The 18,390-nt window shown below is 45.3% G+C and overlaps 1 protein-coding gene and 1 long non-coding RNA gene across 3 annotated transcripts in view; both read left to right on the plus strand.

Moving 5' to 3' along the window:
• The window catches only part of Gm38424, a 66,490-nt gene that overhangs the window by 8,298 nt on the left and 39,802 nt on the right, over window positions 1-18,390 (plus strand). The window lies entirely within an intron of this gene.
• Window positions 8,711-17,404, plus strand: Mrpl33 (mitochondrial ribosomal protein L33). Its single transcript, NM_025796.3, has 4 exons — window positions 8,711-8,782; window positions 9,363-9,381; window positions 11,141-11,247; window positions 17,137-17,404. The coding sequence occupies exons 1-4, from the start codon at window positions 8,761-8,763 to the stop codon at window positions 17,184-17,186; spliced, it is 198 nt and encodes a 65-aa protein (NP_080072.2). The 5' UTR covers window positions 8,711-8,760; the 3' UTR covers window positions 17,187-17,404.

Genomic DNA, 18,390 nt, shown 5'->3' on the forward strand with positions numbered 1-18,390 from the left:
GATACCCAGGATTGAGTGGCAAGTACTTTACCCATTGGACCACCTTTGGTTGTTGTTGTTATTCTTAGAGACAGTGTCTCAGGTGGCCCAGGGCTGGTCTTGAACTTGCTAATTAGCTAAGGACCATGGCTGGCTAGCTTATTTCTAGACTTGTTATATAAAGGTAACCTTCATATGGGAAGAAAAGAAGATTCATTCATGTTACATTTCAAATAATTTTCCAAGACAGGGAAGTACTTTGGATAGAAAAGCCTAAGCCAATGAGTGGCCTCCACTGTGGTTTTTCTGAACTTCCCCGATCTTGGTGCATGGCAGGATATAGATGTGGTATTCTCAGGTGTGGGGCTTCACCTTCCCTGGTTGTGATGGGAGTTGTTAGGGTCAGAGCCTGGGACCTGGCAGCCATAACGAACTAGGCTCATCTACCTGTCCCCAGTGGAGAATTAGTGAAAAGCAAAAAAGGAGATTTATTTAATGTGGTCACACTGGGAAGAACAACCAGAGGCCCAGTGCAGTCTCCACCGGTGTCTTAGGTCCTGACATGAGGTTTGGGTTTAAGGGTTCCGTTTAAGAGGCAGAAAGGGCCAACCGATCCTTGTCTGCGCATGCTCCCTCTCACCATCGTTCACACAGCTCCGTTTTCTCCTGCACAGTGGCTGCCAAGTTGTGAGAACTCTGTGAGACCTCTTTCCTGTCCCCTTTGGCTGGCACAAAGCTTCAGCCCTTTCCTTCTTTCAGATTGAGACTCCTGGTGAGATTCTAACTTCCGGGGGCGGGGTCCTTTGTCTCAATAGTTCGGTGGGCATTGGAGGGGTGCACATGTCTCTTTAGGGCATCTTCATCCCCATCAGGGTTGCTAAAGTTCCTTTTTTGTTAATTCCACACGAAGAACAAACTCCAGGGCTGGCAAGTGGAGACACCAACTGTAATCCCTTTTCCTTGGTTTAGTTTGAAGATAGGCTGGATTGTCACATGCAAGAGGATTTTCGTGTGGGTTGTCAAAGTGCCAAAGTGCTGTTCTAATGTCTTTTGACTCCTATCCAGCTAAGTGACTCAGTTCTGGCCTCACAGACCCTCCACAGGCTCCCTCTCCCTCCCTCAGGGGTGCAGGTGTGTCCCCATGTGGGGCAGACGCCAGGAAACTAACCACAATCTTCTGGCTAGGAGAGCATGCTCCTGCCTTGAAGGCAAAACAGGGTAAGAAAGCAGGCAGGCAGAATCCCAAACCACAGACGCTCCAGTTAGGTCATTCCTGTGAACATGACAACTGCTTGTCTCTCTGGGTCAACAAAAAGAAACACAGACACATTTGAAAGGGGTTTTAAAAGACTCAGTTTGCAGGAGTGTGTCAGTCTCCCCCGGCTCTTCCAAAGCAAGAAGTTAATTAGCTCTCTTTCTCAACACTGCCCCCCAACCCCTCGATCATAGGGGTCTGCAGCTGAGAAGTTGAATACCAGACAATTAATTCTTCGGTGTGGGATTCACTTCCCCTGTTCCCATTGCGGCACACTGGGCAGAAGCTATCTTCAAATTCCTTGGAGAAGCTGCAGAGACAGGGTCAGGATTGTTTCTCTGCTTTCTGGGCCACTTTAAAATAAGGTCAGGATAGCCAGGCATGGTGGCGCACACGTTTAATCCCAGCACTGGGAAGGCAGAGGCAGGCGGATTTCTGAGTTCGAGGCCAGCCTGATCTACAAAGTGCGCTCCAGGACAGCCAGGGCTATACAGAGAAAACCCTATCTTGAAAAACCGAAAAACGAAACAAAACGAAATAAGGCCGGGGTTATGTCAATAAGAAGAATGAGTAATGAGAACTTCGTATTCCGTTCAGCTAGGTAATCTGTGAGTGCCACAGGGTGTTTGTATGCAAATGTGCACACAAGGGCACAGGTAGATGTTGAGAGTCTTCTTTAGCTGCTGTCTGTCTTCTTATTGCATTTATTTACTGATTTATTGTGTACATATGAGAGATTCTATGTGTGGATGCACCATCCCATACTACCTGTGTGGGGATCACAGGATAATTTGTGGGAGCCAGTTCTTTCTACCGTGTGGATACTGGGGTTCAAACTCAGGTTGTCAGGTTTGGAGGCAAGCACTTTTACCTGCTGAGCCACCTTGCTAGTCCCTGAACACTTCATTTGATCTTAAACATGGAATTCGGCTCAGTGCAGAGGTAGACACGTCCTTGGGAAAGTACAATTGTGTTACCTCTGTCCACTATGGAAATGAAGAAAAAGAGACAACCTTAAAAGGCATCTTCTCACCAGGTGTGGTAGCTAGCACACAGCTTTAATCCAGGAACTGGAAAGCAGAGACAGGGGGATCACTGTGAGTTAGAGGTCTGCCTGGTCTACGTGAGAAGTTCCGGGACACAAAGAAACACTCTTAGAAAACAACATCATCATCAACAAAAATCATTGCATTGAGTAGAAAATAAGCCAAATATAAGTAAGACAGATATGGGGGCACAAGCCTTTGACCCCAGCACTTGGAGGCAGAAGCAAGTGAGTCTCTGAATTTGAAGCCAGCCTGGTCTACAGAGCAAGTTCCAGGACAGCCAGGGGTATACAGAGAAATCCTGGCCTGTGGTGGTGGTGGGAGATCTTCTCAGGCCTCTGACATGGCTCTGTAGAAAAACAAGCACACAAGGGGGCAAGCCTGACAACTTGAGTTTCATCCCCAAGGAACACCCTTGGAAAAAAAGAAGCCTAATGTGGTGGCATGGATCTTTAATCTCGCATCCCTACAGCAAGATGGAAGGCAGAGACAGGAGGACGGTTCCAAGCTCCAGGGCAGCTCTCAGCCTTCCTGATGCTTCAGCCCTCTAACACAGTTCCTCATGTTGTGCTGACCCCCAACCTAAAATTATTTCATTGCTACTTCATGACTGTAATTTTACTACCATTAGGAATTATTATGTAAATATCTGTGTTTTCTGATGGTCTAAGGCAACCCTGTGAAAGTGTTTGACCCCCAAAGGGGTCACTACCACCCATAGGTTGAGAAGCACTGCTCCAGAGCCAGCAATCTCAGCAGGGGAGGAGCATCTAGAGAGACCCTGCCTCAACAAGGTGGAAGCAGAGAGTGACTCCCCAAAGTTGTCCTCCGTATGTATACCACATGCACGCCACAGCACATCATACATGCGCACACAAGTACAAAAAAAGGCCTCCCCTGTGCATAGAGTATTAAAATAACCATTAGAATGAAGGAGCCTGCATTTTGAGTAGAACGTGATGAAAATGGAATACATCTCCCAGCTTTTCCTGTCACGATTTTCTAGGAAGTCTTGATAATATGAGCATATAGGAAACACAGCAACCCTTTCTTTTCTAGATTGGCACCCTAAGGTCCAAGAACAATCACTTCAAAAATTAGTTATTGTTCCGTTCAATCCTCTAAGGTCGGTTACTAACATATGCTGTGTTCTCTGAGATTTAACATTTGTCCAACAGTGGAATTTGGACTTAATCCAGAAGCCATGGGAAATGTCATACTGACATCTTCTTTTAAAAAAACTGTTTCATGTGTCCCAGGCTGGTCCTGAATTTTCTGTATAAAAAGTTGGCCTTGAATTTCTGAGCCCTTTGCTTTTTTGCCTTTACCTCTGCAGGGCTGGAGTTATAGCTCGGTCTCCATGCCCAGTTTACTGGGATTCTAGACAAGTACTCTACAAAACGAACTGTATCTCCAGGCCTTGATGTCTATCTACTCTGAATGCAGGAAAGAAAGGCATGCCAGAGTGGAGGCTAAGTGTATTCTTTTATACTGTAAGCATGTTTGCGGCGGCGTCCAGGAGCCAATCTACAGATGAGCTGCTTTGTTCTGGACCTGAGGCTTCTCTGCCTGCACCATTCCTACTCTTCACTGGCTTACCTCCGGCCCTTATAGGAGATCTGCCTGTTTGGCTGTTTGCTTCATGGTCACTCTCTTAACCTCCCCAGATGAGACCCGTTAACTGCTTAGGAGTCCTGTTCTGTGCTGACATTAGGACCATGCTTGACTTAGGTGGGAGACTAGAAAGACTTTTGCCTCAGAAGTCATCGAGTCATGGTAGTGGCTGGCCCCATAGTGGCCTCATGTTCTGGGCCATAAAAATGACCCTTAACTTGTCCATTTACTTAAGGAGTATTCACTGAGCAACTGTTATATACCAGGTACTCTGTTAGGCCCTGAAATACAACAGTAACTAAAACAGAGAAAACCTCTATCCCCATCTGTCTTATACTCTGTTCTGAACATGAGCCTGTGCTCACTTCCTGAGGTCAACCTTTGTTACCAGGTCAGTAAGCCACTCCTTCTAGAACGTTGCCTCTTGAACTTCAGTGCTTTCAGATCATCGAGGGATCTTGTTAAAATGCAGATTGTGATTACAGAAGTCACCACGGAGCCTGAAATCTGCATTGCTAGATAGTTCTCAAATGCTGCTTCTGCTTCTGCTACTGCTTCTGGCACTGGCAGGAGGTAGAGGCAGGAAAATCAGTTTAGAGATCTCTCCTGGAAAGCATTCGGAAGAATTAGAGCCCCGTTTCAGTTCTCTCAGATTGAACTGGCACAATGTGCCAAGTCAAGTATCCAGGAGGAAGGCAGTAAGAACAGTATAAAAAGCAGCAGACATGGTGGTGTGCACTTGTAAACCCTATTCTGTGGAGTAGGAGACAGGGGGATGCCTAGGGCTTGTTGACCAGCCAATGGAGACCTCTGTACAACAACAAAAACAACAAAAGAAAACACCCCCCAGCAACAAAATAAAACAAAAACAAACAAACAAACAAAAACAAAAGCAACAACAACATCCTCCCTCCAAAATCAAAACAAAGCAAAACAAAACTAAGGCCTGTCAAACTGGAACTATGAGATGTCTCTGTAGGCAAAGGCATTTGTAATCCCACTACGCCTTGGCAGAGGCAGGAGAATCTCTGTGAGTTGAAGGCCAGTCTGGCCTCCATAGAAAACTCCAAGCCAACCAAATATACCTAGTGAGACCCTATCTCAATAAACCAACCAACCACCCACCATCCAACCAACCAACCAACCAACAAACCAACCAACCAATTAATCAATCAACAAATAAAGCTAACCAACCAACTAAACTAACAGAAACCAAAAGAGAAAAAAACAAAACAAAACAAACAAAAAGCCACCAAAACCCCCACACTTCCTACCCTCAAAAACCGTGAGCTCTGGGGAGTCTCTGGCTGGTGAAAGGCAGCTGGCTCTGTGCTGTTCTTTCCCACCGGATGCCTCTGTGGCAGCTGCCCTGCAGTCCAGCTTCCCACCCAGTGCAGGAATGCCTGTCTCTGACCAGTCTGCACCTTTTGCCTCCTCCAGCTGGGTTTCAGCCCATCGGCCCCCAGCCCCCCACACCCTTTCAGATGCTTGACTTTAGCACCTACACTTTTCTCCCGTCTGTCACCCACCAATCAGACCGAATGTTTTGACTTTCCCAAGCCTGCTCCTGTCAGGGTCTTTCCAGCAGAGTGTGAAATGTGTGGGCGGGAAGGGTGTTGTTAGCAGGGCCTCCATTAATCTTTCTGGTAGCAACTAAGCTTCCTGGTTTGGGTCTTCGGTCTTGGGCGTCTGTTAAGAGGCCTAGAGCCTTCTGGAATGTAGGTGTGCACCTTTCTCTTTGGTTATTGCTCAAGACTTCCTCATTTATTTCAAGTTAGCCACGTTCTCCGCTCCTCTGCTTTCCCAGAGGAAGCAGATCATCACGCAAAACGAATTCCATGGCCACACCTGCAACTCAGGGCCTACTAGTCAACCCAGAAGTCATGGATCCCACTTAGTACGGTTCAATTTTTCCCATACCTCAGACCCTCTAGGGCAATGGTTCTCAACTCCCATTGGGGGCCAAATATCAGATATCCTGTATATCAGATATTTACATTACAATTCTTAACAGTAGCAAAACTACAGTTGTGAAGTAGCAATGAAATATTTTTATGACTGGGGCTCACCACAACATTAGGCACTGTCTGAAAGGGTCCCACCATTATGAAGTTTGAGAACCTCTGCTCTAAGGGAATTTTGCCTAGCTTGAACTTGTGCAGATCTTGTGCTTGCTGTCATAGTCTCTGCAAGAAGGGGAAGTAGGCACCAAGTCCCACCTCCAACCAAAAAGCTCTTGGCAACTGTTAGCTTCTGGGAAACAGAACATCCATTTTCTTTCATAGAGTGGCACTGGGCATATCAACCACAGCCCAGGGCACACCTCCTGGCCTGGACAAACTGAACTCCATGGTTCTGTTTTGGGGCGGGGGAAGGCCAGTGATTAAAGCACCACAGAGAAGTCTACTGGCTGCTCTGAGGGGACAGTGAGGGAAGTGTGGGGTGAGATGGGGCATACAGGTCAGGAAATGCTTTCTAATGGTATTGCCTTGTAGTAGACCTCAGTGAAAAGGCATGGGGCCGAGTCATGATGGCAGGGTTGAATGATGGGGGCATATTAACTGCCAACCTAAGGATGCCTATTCCCTGGAGACTGAACCCAGGGCATAAGCCCAGCTTTCAGTCTTATTCTCCAAGGTGCTCTTTGCTCTAATACTAAATTGTTGAGATTTGATTTTGAAATTGCCTTGGTCTGCCTGGAGGCAACTGAGCAAGTACCATCACTTTTCGGAAAACTCAATCTTCTCCTGTGGGGTCTCCCTTCTACCAGTACCCATGTTCCCTGGTCTGAGGGATAGGTTAGGGAGCTAACACCACTGATCTTGTGGACAAGAACAACAGCTTTATTCCCCAACTTTGAGTCAGGCAGGGCGTATGTGTGACAGTGGACTGGATAGTGTGCTGTCAGGGACCTCCCAGCATAGAGAGGTCCAAATCCCATCACTAAGTGCGTGTCTGCCAACACGAGGCAGGTGCACCTAGGATGAGGTGTGGGTTCTCACTCCCGCCATCCACTCTCTGGGTGGAGATCCGGGTTAAACAGTGGTGTCCTCTCTTCCCTCCCCAACTCCAGCTTCCACAAAGGCTGTACTTGTTCTCCTTACCTAACTAACTGCACCTTTCCTTTCTGGCTGCCTTTGCTGCTCTGCACTTTATAAGGCATAGAGGGCTAAGTTCAGGTGGAAAGAAAAACTAAATCTGGAATTACATCTGTATCAGTAACATCTTAATCAAGTCACCAGCTGCCAGCACTGTGTTAGGTGTAAATAACAGGCAGATGTACCTAATGGGAGGAGAAAGTAATTGCCTCCTTCACACTCCATTCAAGCATTCAAGAGACATGGTATCTTTTTTGTGTTCCTGTGTTATATGTGTGTACATGTGAACTGGCACACATGAACATATGTGCATGTGTGGAGGACAGGCCAATGTTGCTTTCTCTCTACCCTATTTAATTTTTTTGGAGATAGGATCTTTACTGAACCTGGAACTCTCTGATTTAGCTAGACTAGCACTAAGTACATGCCTGCCATATTTGAAAATTTAAAATATGACCTCCAGATTTTGAAGATTTGGATTCAAGACCTAGACTTTCCACTAATAACTGGAACAGCCTTGGCCAAGTTAGTTATTCTTATCCTTGGATTCCTCACATGGAAATGGAAATACAGCATTGCTGAGAAGATCACTTAAGACAACAACAACAACAACAACAACAACAACAACAACAACAACAACAGGCCAGAGAGGATTGCTTAGCCACTATGAATATTTGTTGCTCTTGTATGGGAGTAGGGTTTGCTTTCCAGTACCCACATGGTGGCTCACAACTATCATAACACTCTGGTTCCAGATTTGAAGCATGATGCTAAACTTCTCAGGTACCAGGCACACAAGTGGTACACAAATATACAAGCAAGCAAAACACTCAGGCGTAAAAATAAATTATAATATAGGGAGAGTCATTATAAACACACAAATTAAGCAAAACAACAGCAAAAATAATAAAATCCTGATTATTAATTGGGAGATGAAGTTACCAGTGAGGTCCCTGGTGGTGGAGTTAGGACTTCTTGCACAGGCATAAAAATATTGCTGGGCAAATGGTAGATCAGAGTACAATATCCAGAGACTACCCCACCCGGGGATCCATCCCATAATCAGCCATCAAACCCAGACACTATTGCATATGCCAGAAAGATTTTGCTGAAGGGACCCTGGTATAGCTGTCTCGTATGAGGCTATGCCAGTGCCTGGCAAATACAGAAGTGGATGCTCATAGTCATCTATAAGATGGAACATAGGGCCCCCAATGGAGAAGCTAGAGAAAGCACCCAAGGAGCTGAAGGGGTCTGCAACCCTATAGGTGGAACAACACTATGAACTAACCAGTACCCCCAGAGCTCGTATCTCTAGCTGCATATGTATCAGAAGATGGCCTAGTCGGCCATCACTGGGAAGAGAGGCCCCTTGGTATTGCAAACTTTATATGCCCCAGTACAGGGTGGGTAGGGGAGCATATAGGGAACTTTCGGGCTAGCATTTGAAATGTATATAAAGAAAATATATAATAAAATTAAAAAAAAAAAAAGATAGATCAGTGTCTCTTGGGAAAGGCTACATGTTTTGGAGCCAGGCAGATCTGGGTATTGTGATATTTGGCAGTATTATCTTTTGTATGGAGGGGGGGTCCTTCCCATAATACCACAAAATTCACTACCAATAAATCACTGAGTCAGAGACTGCCCGAACTTCAGGGGAGGGCGTGGCTTCTGTCCACTTCCTGAGCCTTCTACCGGAACCCGCGCATGCCCCGGAAGTAGTCGTTGAGCTCTTTAGGCGGGTCTCGGTGAGAATCGGTGGACCATGCTGCTCTCCGCTGTCTCTTGTAAGTCGGTCTGAGGCGGCGGCAGGGCCTGCGGCGTGGAGCCGAGGCGGTGACCCGCAGGTCCCGAGGTGGAGCCCGGAGGGGTGGAGGACCTGGCGCGGCGGCTGCCACCCCGCGGCGCGCCTCCGGGTCTGGTGAGAAGGCGGCGGGAGCCCCGTCGCCCTCTGCAGGGGTGTCCGAAGAATGTCTACTGGCCGCTGTGGTATTACCCCGCTGCCTGGCTCCTGGCTGACATCCTGATTAGAGTTAGCATCTCAGGCGACTTTGCTGCAGTCTGTAAAGTTCAAACAAGAGCTGTGTTGCAGTACAAATATTTACACTATAGAAGGGTGGGGATAGAGCAGATATTACTTAGAACGATGTTAAGATGGCAGACAACTGTTGATTATACCAAGACAACAACAACAACAAAACATTCATAATTGTGTGGGCCAGACTCACACCAGGAAAAAGTTATTTTAGTGTAAAGTGGGGAATACTTTTAAAGTGTTTTTGGTTACAACTAATGTTGATAAGCACTTCGAATGAAAAAAATAACAACCTTATCTTTTTTCTTTCTTCCAACCTTTACACACACAAGTTGCCAAGAGCAAGTCAAAGTAAGTAAGGTTTTTGTTTTATTGGCCCAGTGTTTGGGTTTGATCTCCCAAGAGTTGATCTGGGGTTATTTATTTGGTTAATTATTTTGTTGATGTGAGCACCTTGGGGGAAAAGTCCTTTGATGGTGCTACCATTGACAGTTCGATCCTGGGTTGCAGATACATAAGCTGAGAATGCATCTGATATACCAAAACCACAGATCATGTCGCTTAGCAACCCTGCTTCCTCTTCCCTTTGTGGCTGGTAGGAAGCCGAGGTACCCGTTACTAACTGGGGAAGAGAGCACAGTGGGAAATGTGGCCTCTTGCAAAGCAGTGCATTTGCACTGGGTAAACTGAGGATGTAAGTTGAGGACTGTGCTGTCTCCCTTCTGTCCCAGGGAGTATTCACAGCCTTTGTGTAAAGGAACTTTGCTTCTGGTCTCACCTCAGAATCTATTAGTTCATTGCTTTGCTCCTAAAGCAAGCATCAGGCTGGTGATCTGTTTGGCTCTACCTAACCAGAGCCATTTGCCTGAGTCTTCTGCAGGAATCTACAGATGAGCTCTGATTTGATGGAAACCTAGAGCCTGTTTATAGAAGTCAGTCCAAGCACTAGAAAGATTGCAGAGCTAAGCGTTAGGCAGCTGGAACTGAGAGGCTAGACCTGTGCCTTGCCTATGGGCCAGTCCATCTGTTCCATAATTTCAGCCCTAGGAGGCACAGACTTAGTGTCTTGTAGGGCTCCTCACAGAGTAAGTACCCCATAGAGACTTGTTGAATCCGTGTGACTGAATGGATAATTATGTTAATTATATAACCCTCTCTCCCCTCCAGTACTGGGCATTGAACCTAGGCCCATGCTGGGCACAAGCTCTCTTCCTGAATTCTGTTCAGCCTCATATTTGTTTTTCTAAGTTTTCAGACTCAATGAGTTGCCCAGGTTGGCCTTGAACTTGTGAACTTCCTGCTCCAGCCTCCTAAGTGGTTAGGGTTATTGGCCTGTACCACCATACCTAGCATCATTGTCTTTCTTGTTCCATCAACAAATACTGTAGTCTTCAGGGGCATTGTTTGAGGAGTAATGTGGCCTTCTTGGCTTTATTTTGTTTTGAGACAGGATCTCAGTCTGTGGTCCAGGTTGATCCTCCTGTCTCAGCCTTCAGAGTGCTGAAATTATAGATGTGAGCCTCCATGCCCGATTGTGGTTTCAAGTGCTTCAGATGTGTAATGGCATGACGAATGGCTTATGTGGGGAGGCAAAGATGACACACACATACGAGAAAGTAACAGCACAGGTATTCAAAGGTCAGGGAGATAAATGATAAGTTTGCTGGTTTGGATGGCTAAATGAGATACAAAGGTGCCCAGGGCCTGTGCATCAGTGATGTAAAACTTGAGATCTATTTTGTCCCTTCTTGCTATCAGTCTTTTTGGAAGATTGGCTCTCCTTAGGCAGCCATCTTCAGGGTTGCCTTACTGTATGTAGCTGTGACTACTGTCACCCTATATATTCTCCCACCAGATGTCTGCTCCTCATGAGAGATGCCCTCAGAGGCTGATTCTCTGATTTGGCTTCCTCACTGCCGCTGTTTTGGCAAGGTTGTCACGGAGTCACTGTAGGTCAAGAGCCGTTGAAATAGTTTAATGGGAAATGTAGACTGTCATGGCATGGACCCCTCTTAGGGCCACTATGACTCCATAGCAAAGTGTGCTGTGTGTTCTTGGCGGCCTACCTAATGTGTTTTGAGCTTGTGACAGTGCATTTTTTTGATCTTAGAACTATCCTGGTGAAACTAGTGAGCCAAGCTGGGACAGGTTTCTCCTTCAACCACAAGAGAAGCCGACTCCGAGAGAAGCTGAGCCTTCTGCACTATGATCCAATAGGTAAGGCTCAGAGAAGTGACATCACGGCAGCTCATGTTCTCAGGACCTTCTGTCTCCTTTTCAAATGAATGTCTCTGGGGATTTTGTGGCCCCCTTGGAATCGTGCCATTCACTTAGGGATATGTGCTGAATGTTACTGTGGTGCTAGCTAGCTGCTATGCCAGGTGTGGGTACACCAGGACACAAGAGCTTTGAGAGGGAGGGAAGATGTGACATCGTGGTAAGTAAGTGCTATGAGCAAACCCATCGGGCCACGGGGAGATGGACTTGAGCTGGGATAGTCAGGCAGAGCCTCTAAGAAGGGTTAGTTCATGAAGGGAGGAATTCAGCTATCTGAAGAATAGGCAGTCATCTGCGAAGGGGAGGGCATGGCCTAACAGTGGCAAGTCACAGGGTTCAGGTATGAGTTAAACAAATAGAGAACATGTGTTGGTACATTTTCTATCATGATATCTACCAAAAATGCCATAATAAATGGTAACTTTAAGTTTGTCTAGGAGACAGACATACTTGGGCTGATGAGATGGCTCGGTGGATTAAGGCCAGTGAATCTGGTGACCTGAGTGCCATCATTGTGGCCTACATAGTAGGAGAGAATAATGGCCTGCAGGTTGTTCTCTGACCCACACACATGTGTCTCTCCCGCATACACGCACAATAAGTAAATACAGCAAACTAAACAGAGACAGGTTCCAGAGGCTAGGTGTCTCCTCACAAACCCAGCCAATGTTGGTGGAGATCCACCCTTCCCTAGAATTTATGGGCTTGGCAAAATAAGCTGCCGGGTGTTTTATTTTAGAGTTTGGGGCTTTAGTTTTTCTGCCCACTTTAGTTGCCTCCTAGTAAGATAAAGGCAGAATTATCATGAAGAGGCATTAAAAAATCTCAAGCCCAGTTGTCAGCTTAAAATTGTTCAAATTCCATTTTGTTATAGAAATAAAATTCCCTGCTGTTTTTATGATATCCATATTTCTGACCATTTATTACTGTAATAAAAAGGGAATTCTAGTCTTAGTCGTGAAGACCAGAACTCTAAATTTCAGGAAGATTCCTGTATGCTGGAGAAATTACTAGAATGAAGAGGTTTGATACTGGATTGGTGTTCTCATTCCTTCTGATTTCCTTGTATTAACTGGTTAAAAAAAGTGCAGAGAATTATACTAATTCTAATATAGTAATATTTTACTGCTATTTCATTCAGCTTCTTTAGAGTTGACTTTTAGGAAGCCACCAGCATTGGTAAGTGTTTGCTAGATGAGCTGTGATAGTTTAAATATGCTGGAATTTCATCCTTAGCTTTTGAGAAGTTAGGATTACAGTTGTCAGTTTCGTGACACTGGGAAAGAATGCACCATGAGCGTCTTAGATCACAAGTTCATATGTTGGCTTCCTGTACATAGCTAGGTTTTCTAATAAGAAATGTTGGTAGCAAATGACTTTTTTGAAGAAGAGAATGCCCTGTGGTAGGGGATACCTGCTTCCTTCTGTTCTGTGGGACGTCCCATAGACTTGCCGTGAAGATGAAGATGTTTACCTTGGGGCTGGCCTTGCTCAGGGTTCCAGAGAGTCTGGCCCATCCCCACCATTTTATTGCAGTGAGTAGCATTAGTTGGAGGATAATGTTAGTTCTTATGAAGCAAATCAGAGATGAAATACAGAAGGATTCCTAGTCAGTTGAGCGTTTCACAGACTGCTCTGAGGCAACAACCGGCTGCGTCTGCAAGTAGTCTCCATTTTCTCTGTGAGTGTTTGGCCTGCATGTCTGCATGTGCACCTGTGTTGCTTGTGTTGCTCCTGAGAAGCTATGGATGGTTGTGAACCACTGTGTGGCTGTGGGAAGCTGAGTCTGGGTCCCCTGAACAGGTACTCTTATTCCTTGAGGCACCTCTTCAGCCCCACCTCTATCTTTAGACTTGTTTTCCTCATAGAAAACTAGATGCCAAGGAGGAAGGATTAAAGGCTGGGGCATGAGAGTATTAAATCTTGTTTATCATAAAGAGAACGAAAACTTGTCAGTTTTAATTCTGTGGATCACTAAACAAGGCAATACAGACTTTAATTGGAACAGAATAGATTTAGGTTAGCTGTAGGGAAAGAACTTGACAGATTCATTCTTCTATGAATTAAACAGCAAATATTTTGACTGAAAATTACATTATGTTTAGTGTTGTGGATAGCAGTGTGTCATTTCAGCTCAGCTCACATGAGTGCTCACTTTATCTGGCAACTGCTTTGAGGGAATGGTTATCTTCACACCAGGAAAGAAACAGGAGAGGGGCTCAGGGCTGATGCATAGTGGAACCATACTCCTTCCTTCCCTCGGCTGGGTTTTGGACCCAGAAACATAAGCACCCTTTAATATTAATATTGAGCCGCATTCCTAACTCCTCGGAGTCAGTGTTACAACCCAGCTCTAGTACTTGGGGCCAATTTTATGTTCTTTTTTTTTTTTTTTTTTTTTTTTTGGTTTTCGAGACAGGGTTTCTCTGTGTAGCCCTGGCTGTCCTGGAACTTGCTTTGTAGACCAGGCTGGCCTTGCACTCAGAAATCCGCCTGCCTCTGCCTCCTGAGTGCTGGGATTAAAGTTGTGCACCACCACGCTGGCCAATTTTATGTTCTTGATTCTAGCTTTTTGTTCTTAATACATTTTAAATTGAATTCACCTTCCCTCCACCCTCCAGCTTGTCTCAGCCACTCTCCATTGAACCCCTCTGATGTCCTCTCCAAGCTGATAGCCTCTTTTCTTTGATTATTGTCATGTGTGTGGGTATATATTTGCACATCAGGGCTGACTGCCCTGCATTGGACAGTCAATAAGGGACTTATCCCTGGGAGAGGCTAGCTCTCCCAGCAGTCATTATCTGTGTGTAGCTCTTTGTCTAGAGTGAGAAAATCTTCATGAGATTTCCCCCTTCCGTGTTAGCATGTCCACTGATACTTCTGTTATTTGGTCTTGTTTCTAGGACAGACTTTTCATCAGACTTCTTGGTATTCTGGCTCTTACAATCATTCTGTCCCCTCTTCCTTGATGTTCCTTGAACCACGGATGTAGGAGCTGTGTTGTAGCTGTATCGGTTGGGACTGGGCTCCCATGATCTGTTGATGTCTGTATTGTGTCCAGTTGTGGTTTTCTGTGATGGTCTCCATTTGCTGTAAGTGCAGCGTCTTTGATGAGGAATGGTAGCTACACTTGTCCAGGAAAGTGGCTTGAATACCTTCCTAATGCTTGTTTAAAACTAGAACCTTGGCTGCGATAGGGCTCAGTGGTTGAGTATTTGGTTTTGTTTTTTTATTTTGTTTGTTTGGTTTTTTTTGGGGGGGGGCAGTGTTCAAGACAGGGTTTCTCTGTGTAGCCCTGGCTGTCCTGGAACTCACTCTGTAGACCAGGCTGGCCTTGAACTCAGAGATCCACCTGCCTCTGCCTCCCAAGTGCTGGAAGACTTTGTTTTATTTGTACAAAGTTCTAAGTCAATCCCTAGAACTTCCAACCCGCCCTGCCCCACTCCCCAGACAAACAAACCAGATAAAAACCCTAAGAAAGAACAGTCTGGATTCTCTCCTCTAGTCAGCATTCGGAGCTCCACTGTCTGCCTCTTAGCTATTCGTATGCACTTTGTTTTTTAGTACTGGGATCAAACCTGGTGCTTGGCACACAGTGGGCAGGTGCTGTCTGCCCACCGCTGCAGCCCGAGCTCTGCTTCAGTTTCAGTAAATCTCAATGTTGTTGTTCTTGAGGGACCACGCTTTGACTTCTCCATGAAGTCTGACTTTTTTCTCTTTTCTTTTTATTTTGCCTCAGGTCTCACTGTGTGTTCTTGGCTTGCTTGGGACTCACAGAGACCCACCTGCCTTGGTCTCCCATGCCCAGCCAGTTTCTGTTTTTATTGGGGTGTGTGTGAGGGGGCTTGGGGTCAGAGTGTTACCATGTGGCCATGAACTTGAAATCCTCCTGCTTCTGCCTTCTGAGTGCTAGGATTACAAACATTTGCCACCACATTTGGCCTGATTTCTAGGTTCGTAAGAGCTTTATTGGATTTTCTCATGCTCATCTTATGACTCACTGGTGTATGAAATCATGGTTTCCTTGTAAATTCTGCAGTGCCTGTCACAACTCGGTATACTAAATTCTTAATTAAAGGGATTAATGCAGAGGATACAAGTATTTTAATACATAAAGTCTTGTTCTGTTTGTTGTTTTGTTTTGGGATAGGGTCTCTCTCTGTATCACGATCTAGCCTGGAACTTGAGATGTAGACCAGTCTGGCCTCGCACACACCGAGGTCTGCTTTCCTCTGCCTCCCAAGCACTGGGATTGAAGGTGTGTGCAGGCTGACCAGCTTAAAAGCCTTGCTCTAATAACCAGAGATTCTGGACGTGGTCATTAAATTACTCCTGATTGCCTCTTAATGAATGAAAACATTCTCTCATGTCTTACATGATTCCAAGTATGTGAAAAACACCCCTTATATAATATATTTTATTAATTTAGTGGTATATTTCTCTGGAGTGGTTAATGGTTCTTAAATTCTCATGAATTCCACCTAGTGAATTTTTAAGAAATTGTTGAATTCCTGCTGCTGAACTGGAAGTAGGATGGAGGTGAGAAATGCAGAGTATTTAATGTTTTTTTCTTTCATTATTTATTAGTAAGGGTGAATTGGCTGTGTCTGTGTAACACAAGTGTGCCTGGTGCTTGCAGAGGATGTCAGATTCCCTGGAACTTGAGTTGTAGGTGCTGTGAACCAAACCTGGGTCTTTTTGAAAGGCAACCAGTGCTCTTAACTAGCCATCTTTTCAGCCCACAGCAGTATATTTTAAATAAGCTTCTTAGCTAATTCTTTTTTTTTTTTAAACACTATATATTTTTTTAAAGATTTATTTATTTATTATATGTAAGTACATTGTAGCTGTCTTCAGACACTCCAGAAGAGGGAGTCAGATCTCGTTAGGGATGGTTGTGAGCCACCATGTGGTTGCTGGGATTTGAACTCTGGACCTTCAGAAGAGCAGTCGGGTGCTCTAACCCACTGAGCCATCTCACCAGCCCTAGCTAATTAATTCTTAATCATGGCTTGGAAATTTAATGTGGGGTGTATCCATTTTCATTGTAGAAGAGAACACAAAGCTGAAGTGTGTTCAGTCAGGAGCTATGAGGTCACACAGTCCTTTGGCCTCCCAGCTTTCCTTTGGGTGTCTTGTTTTTGTGGCAAGGAAGAATCTGGTCATGTAGAGAGAGAAAGAGAGAGAGAGAGAGAGAGAGAGAGAGAGTGTGTGTGTGTGCGTGCGTGTGTGTGTGTGTGTGTGCGTGTGTGCGTGTGTGTCTGTCTGTCTCTTGGCTGGAGGCTGATGGCAGATAATAGGGCACTCAGGGATCTATGCAAGTCTCCTTTCGAAGCTGCCTGCTCTACTTTGTTGCCAAGGCAGTAGCTTTTTCAGTAAATCTGCAATACTGAAGTTTTCCTATGCTACCTCATTGTCAATCTGCACCATTCCTGTTTGGGTGTGAGGCCATCTCTAGACAGTGGAGGTTCTGTGGTTTGCTTCCCTTCTGACTGCCCAGTGCCCAGCTGGTTCTTGTGCACCCATTATGAGATTGGATCCAAGTCAATGTTTGCCATGTTTGCCTCAGTAGCTCACACTGATAGAAGTAATGACTTCGTAGCATGTCAAGGATATTGCTGATTGGCTGGTGACCCCTCCCTTGGCTTCTTACCCATTTCTTTTTGTCTTCTCTGGCCTGTGAGATGGAGAGGCTGGGTTTGCAAATCCGCTTATCCTCACGTCAAACGGAAAAAATGACAGAAGAGGATAGAGGGCTCAGGGTATATTTTAATAAAAATGATGATGGTTCCTATTTTTCTCCTACAATCCCTTTTTCTTGCTTCACAGTGAACAAAAAAGTTCTCTTTGTGGAACAGAAAAAAATCCGTTCCCTCTGAGTAGTGGATTGAAAATGAATTTGATTCCTAAATGAGAAGCTCGAGGGTGAGGCACCGTTTCGAACTCTGCAGTGTGCAATGAAGACGAGGAAGTTCCAGCATGGCCTCGGGGGATGTTGGCTAAGGGACAGAGCCGAAAGAGTCCTTCACAGAGACCACATATTTATCTCCCTGGATGCTTTATAGGCCTTAATAAAAAAATATCAAAATAGTCTATACTCTTGTCTCTTAGAGGTATTCTGTCATATGAAGTGTAAAAAACCAATCACCTAACCAAGTTGTTTTACATAAGGAAAGCCATTTCCACTGCGAGGCTTGAGCAAGAGTTCCTCGGCTGCTCCTTGTGCCTCCATAGGACAGTGCTCTAGACAGTGCTGAAGAATCTGCTTTCGTGGTGACAGGCTAGCAGGCAGCAGGAAAGAAAGAAAACATCTGCTTTGGTTTGTGTATATGTGTGTCCTTGGGAACAGTGGTCCATATATATATATATATTTTTTTTAATATTTATTATATATAAATACACTGTCTCTGTCTTCAGACATACCAGAAGAGGGCATCAGATCTCATTACAGATGGTCATGAGCCACCATGTGGTTTTTGGGACTTGAACTCAGGACCTCTGGAAGAGCAGTCAGTGCTCTTAACCACGGAGCCATCTCTCCAGCCCTGGTCCATATTCTTAAACAGCTCACCAGAGCCTTAAGTTCCATATCTTATGGAGATAGACAAGCTCTCATTGGGTAGTTAGGCTGGAATGGACCTTGCTGTGCAGCCCAAACTGGTCACAAGCTCTTAGGACACAGAGGACCTGACGGTCCTTTCCTATCTTTTATGAGAGGAGCTGTAGTGTATTGCACTACATTGGGGGCATGGTGGTATTCCAAAGCTAATTCTGATAGCCCTCCTGTTCATTTATGACTGCTGGCTCCCCTTATCACCTTTCTCAGGCTGTTCCCCACGAGTTTTCAAAATTCCTCAGATTCCTCCATTTTTTTTTTCTCAGATTTTTGGCTAAAATGATGAGCTTTTTTAGAATTGCTAGTCCGTATCCTACTTCCTTTAAAATACCTGAGAAAATATCGTGTCACCCCCCAGCCACATAGAACCAGTGCTGTCCCAAAATAGCCCCTTCCCAAGATCCAGTCTGTGATTTTGGAGGAAACCAACTCAATAGGAAACAGAATTAGATGTAAACAGGACAGCT

The sequence above is a fragment of the Mus musculus genome, chromosome 5 (assembly GCF_000001635.26).
Source record: "Mus musculus strain C57BL/6J chromosome 5, GRCm38.p6 C57BL/6J".
Classification (NCBI taxonomy): Eukaryota; Metazoa; Chordata; class Mammalia; order Rodentia; family Muridae; genus Mus; species Mus musculus.

Coding starts and splice junctions, on each gene's coding strand:
- Mrpl33 (NM_025796.3), top strand. CDS start 8,761: ATGCTGCTCTCCGCTGTCTCTT. Junction 11,248..17,136: donor TCTGCACTATGATCCAATAG/GTAAGGCTCAGA, acceptor CTTGCTTCACAG/TGAACAAAAAAGTTCTCTTT.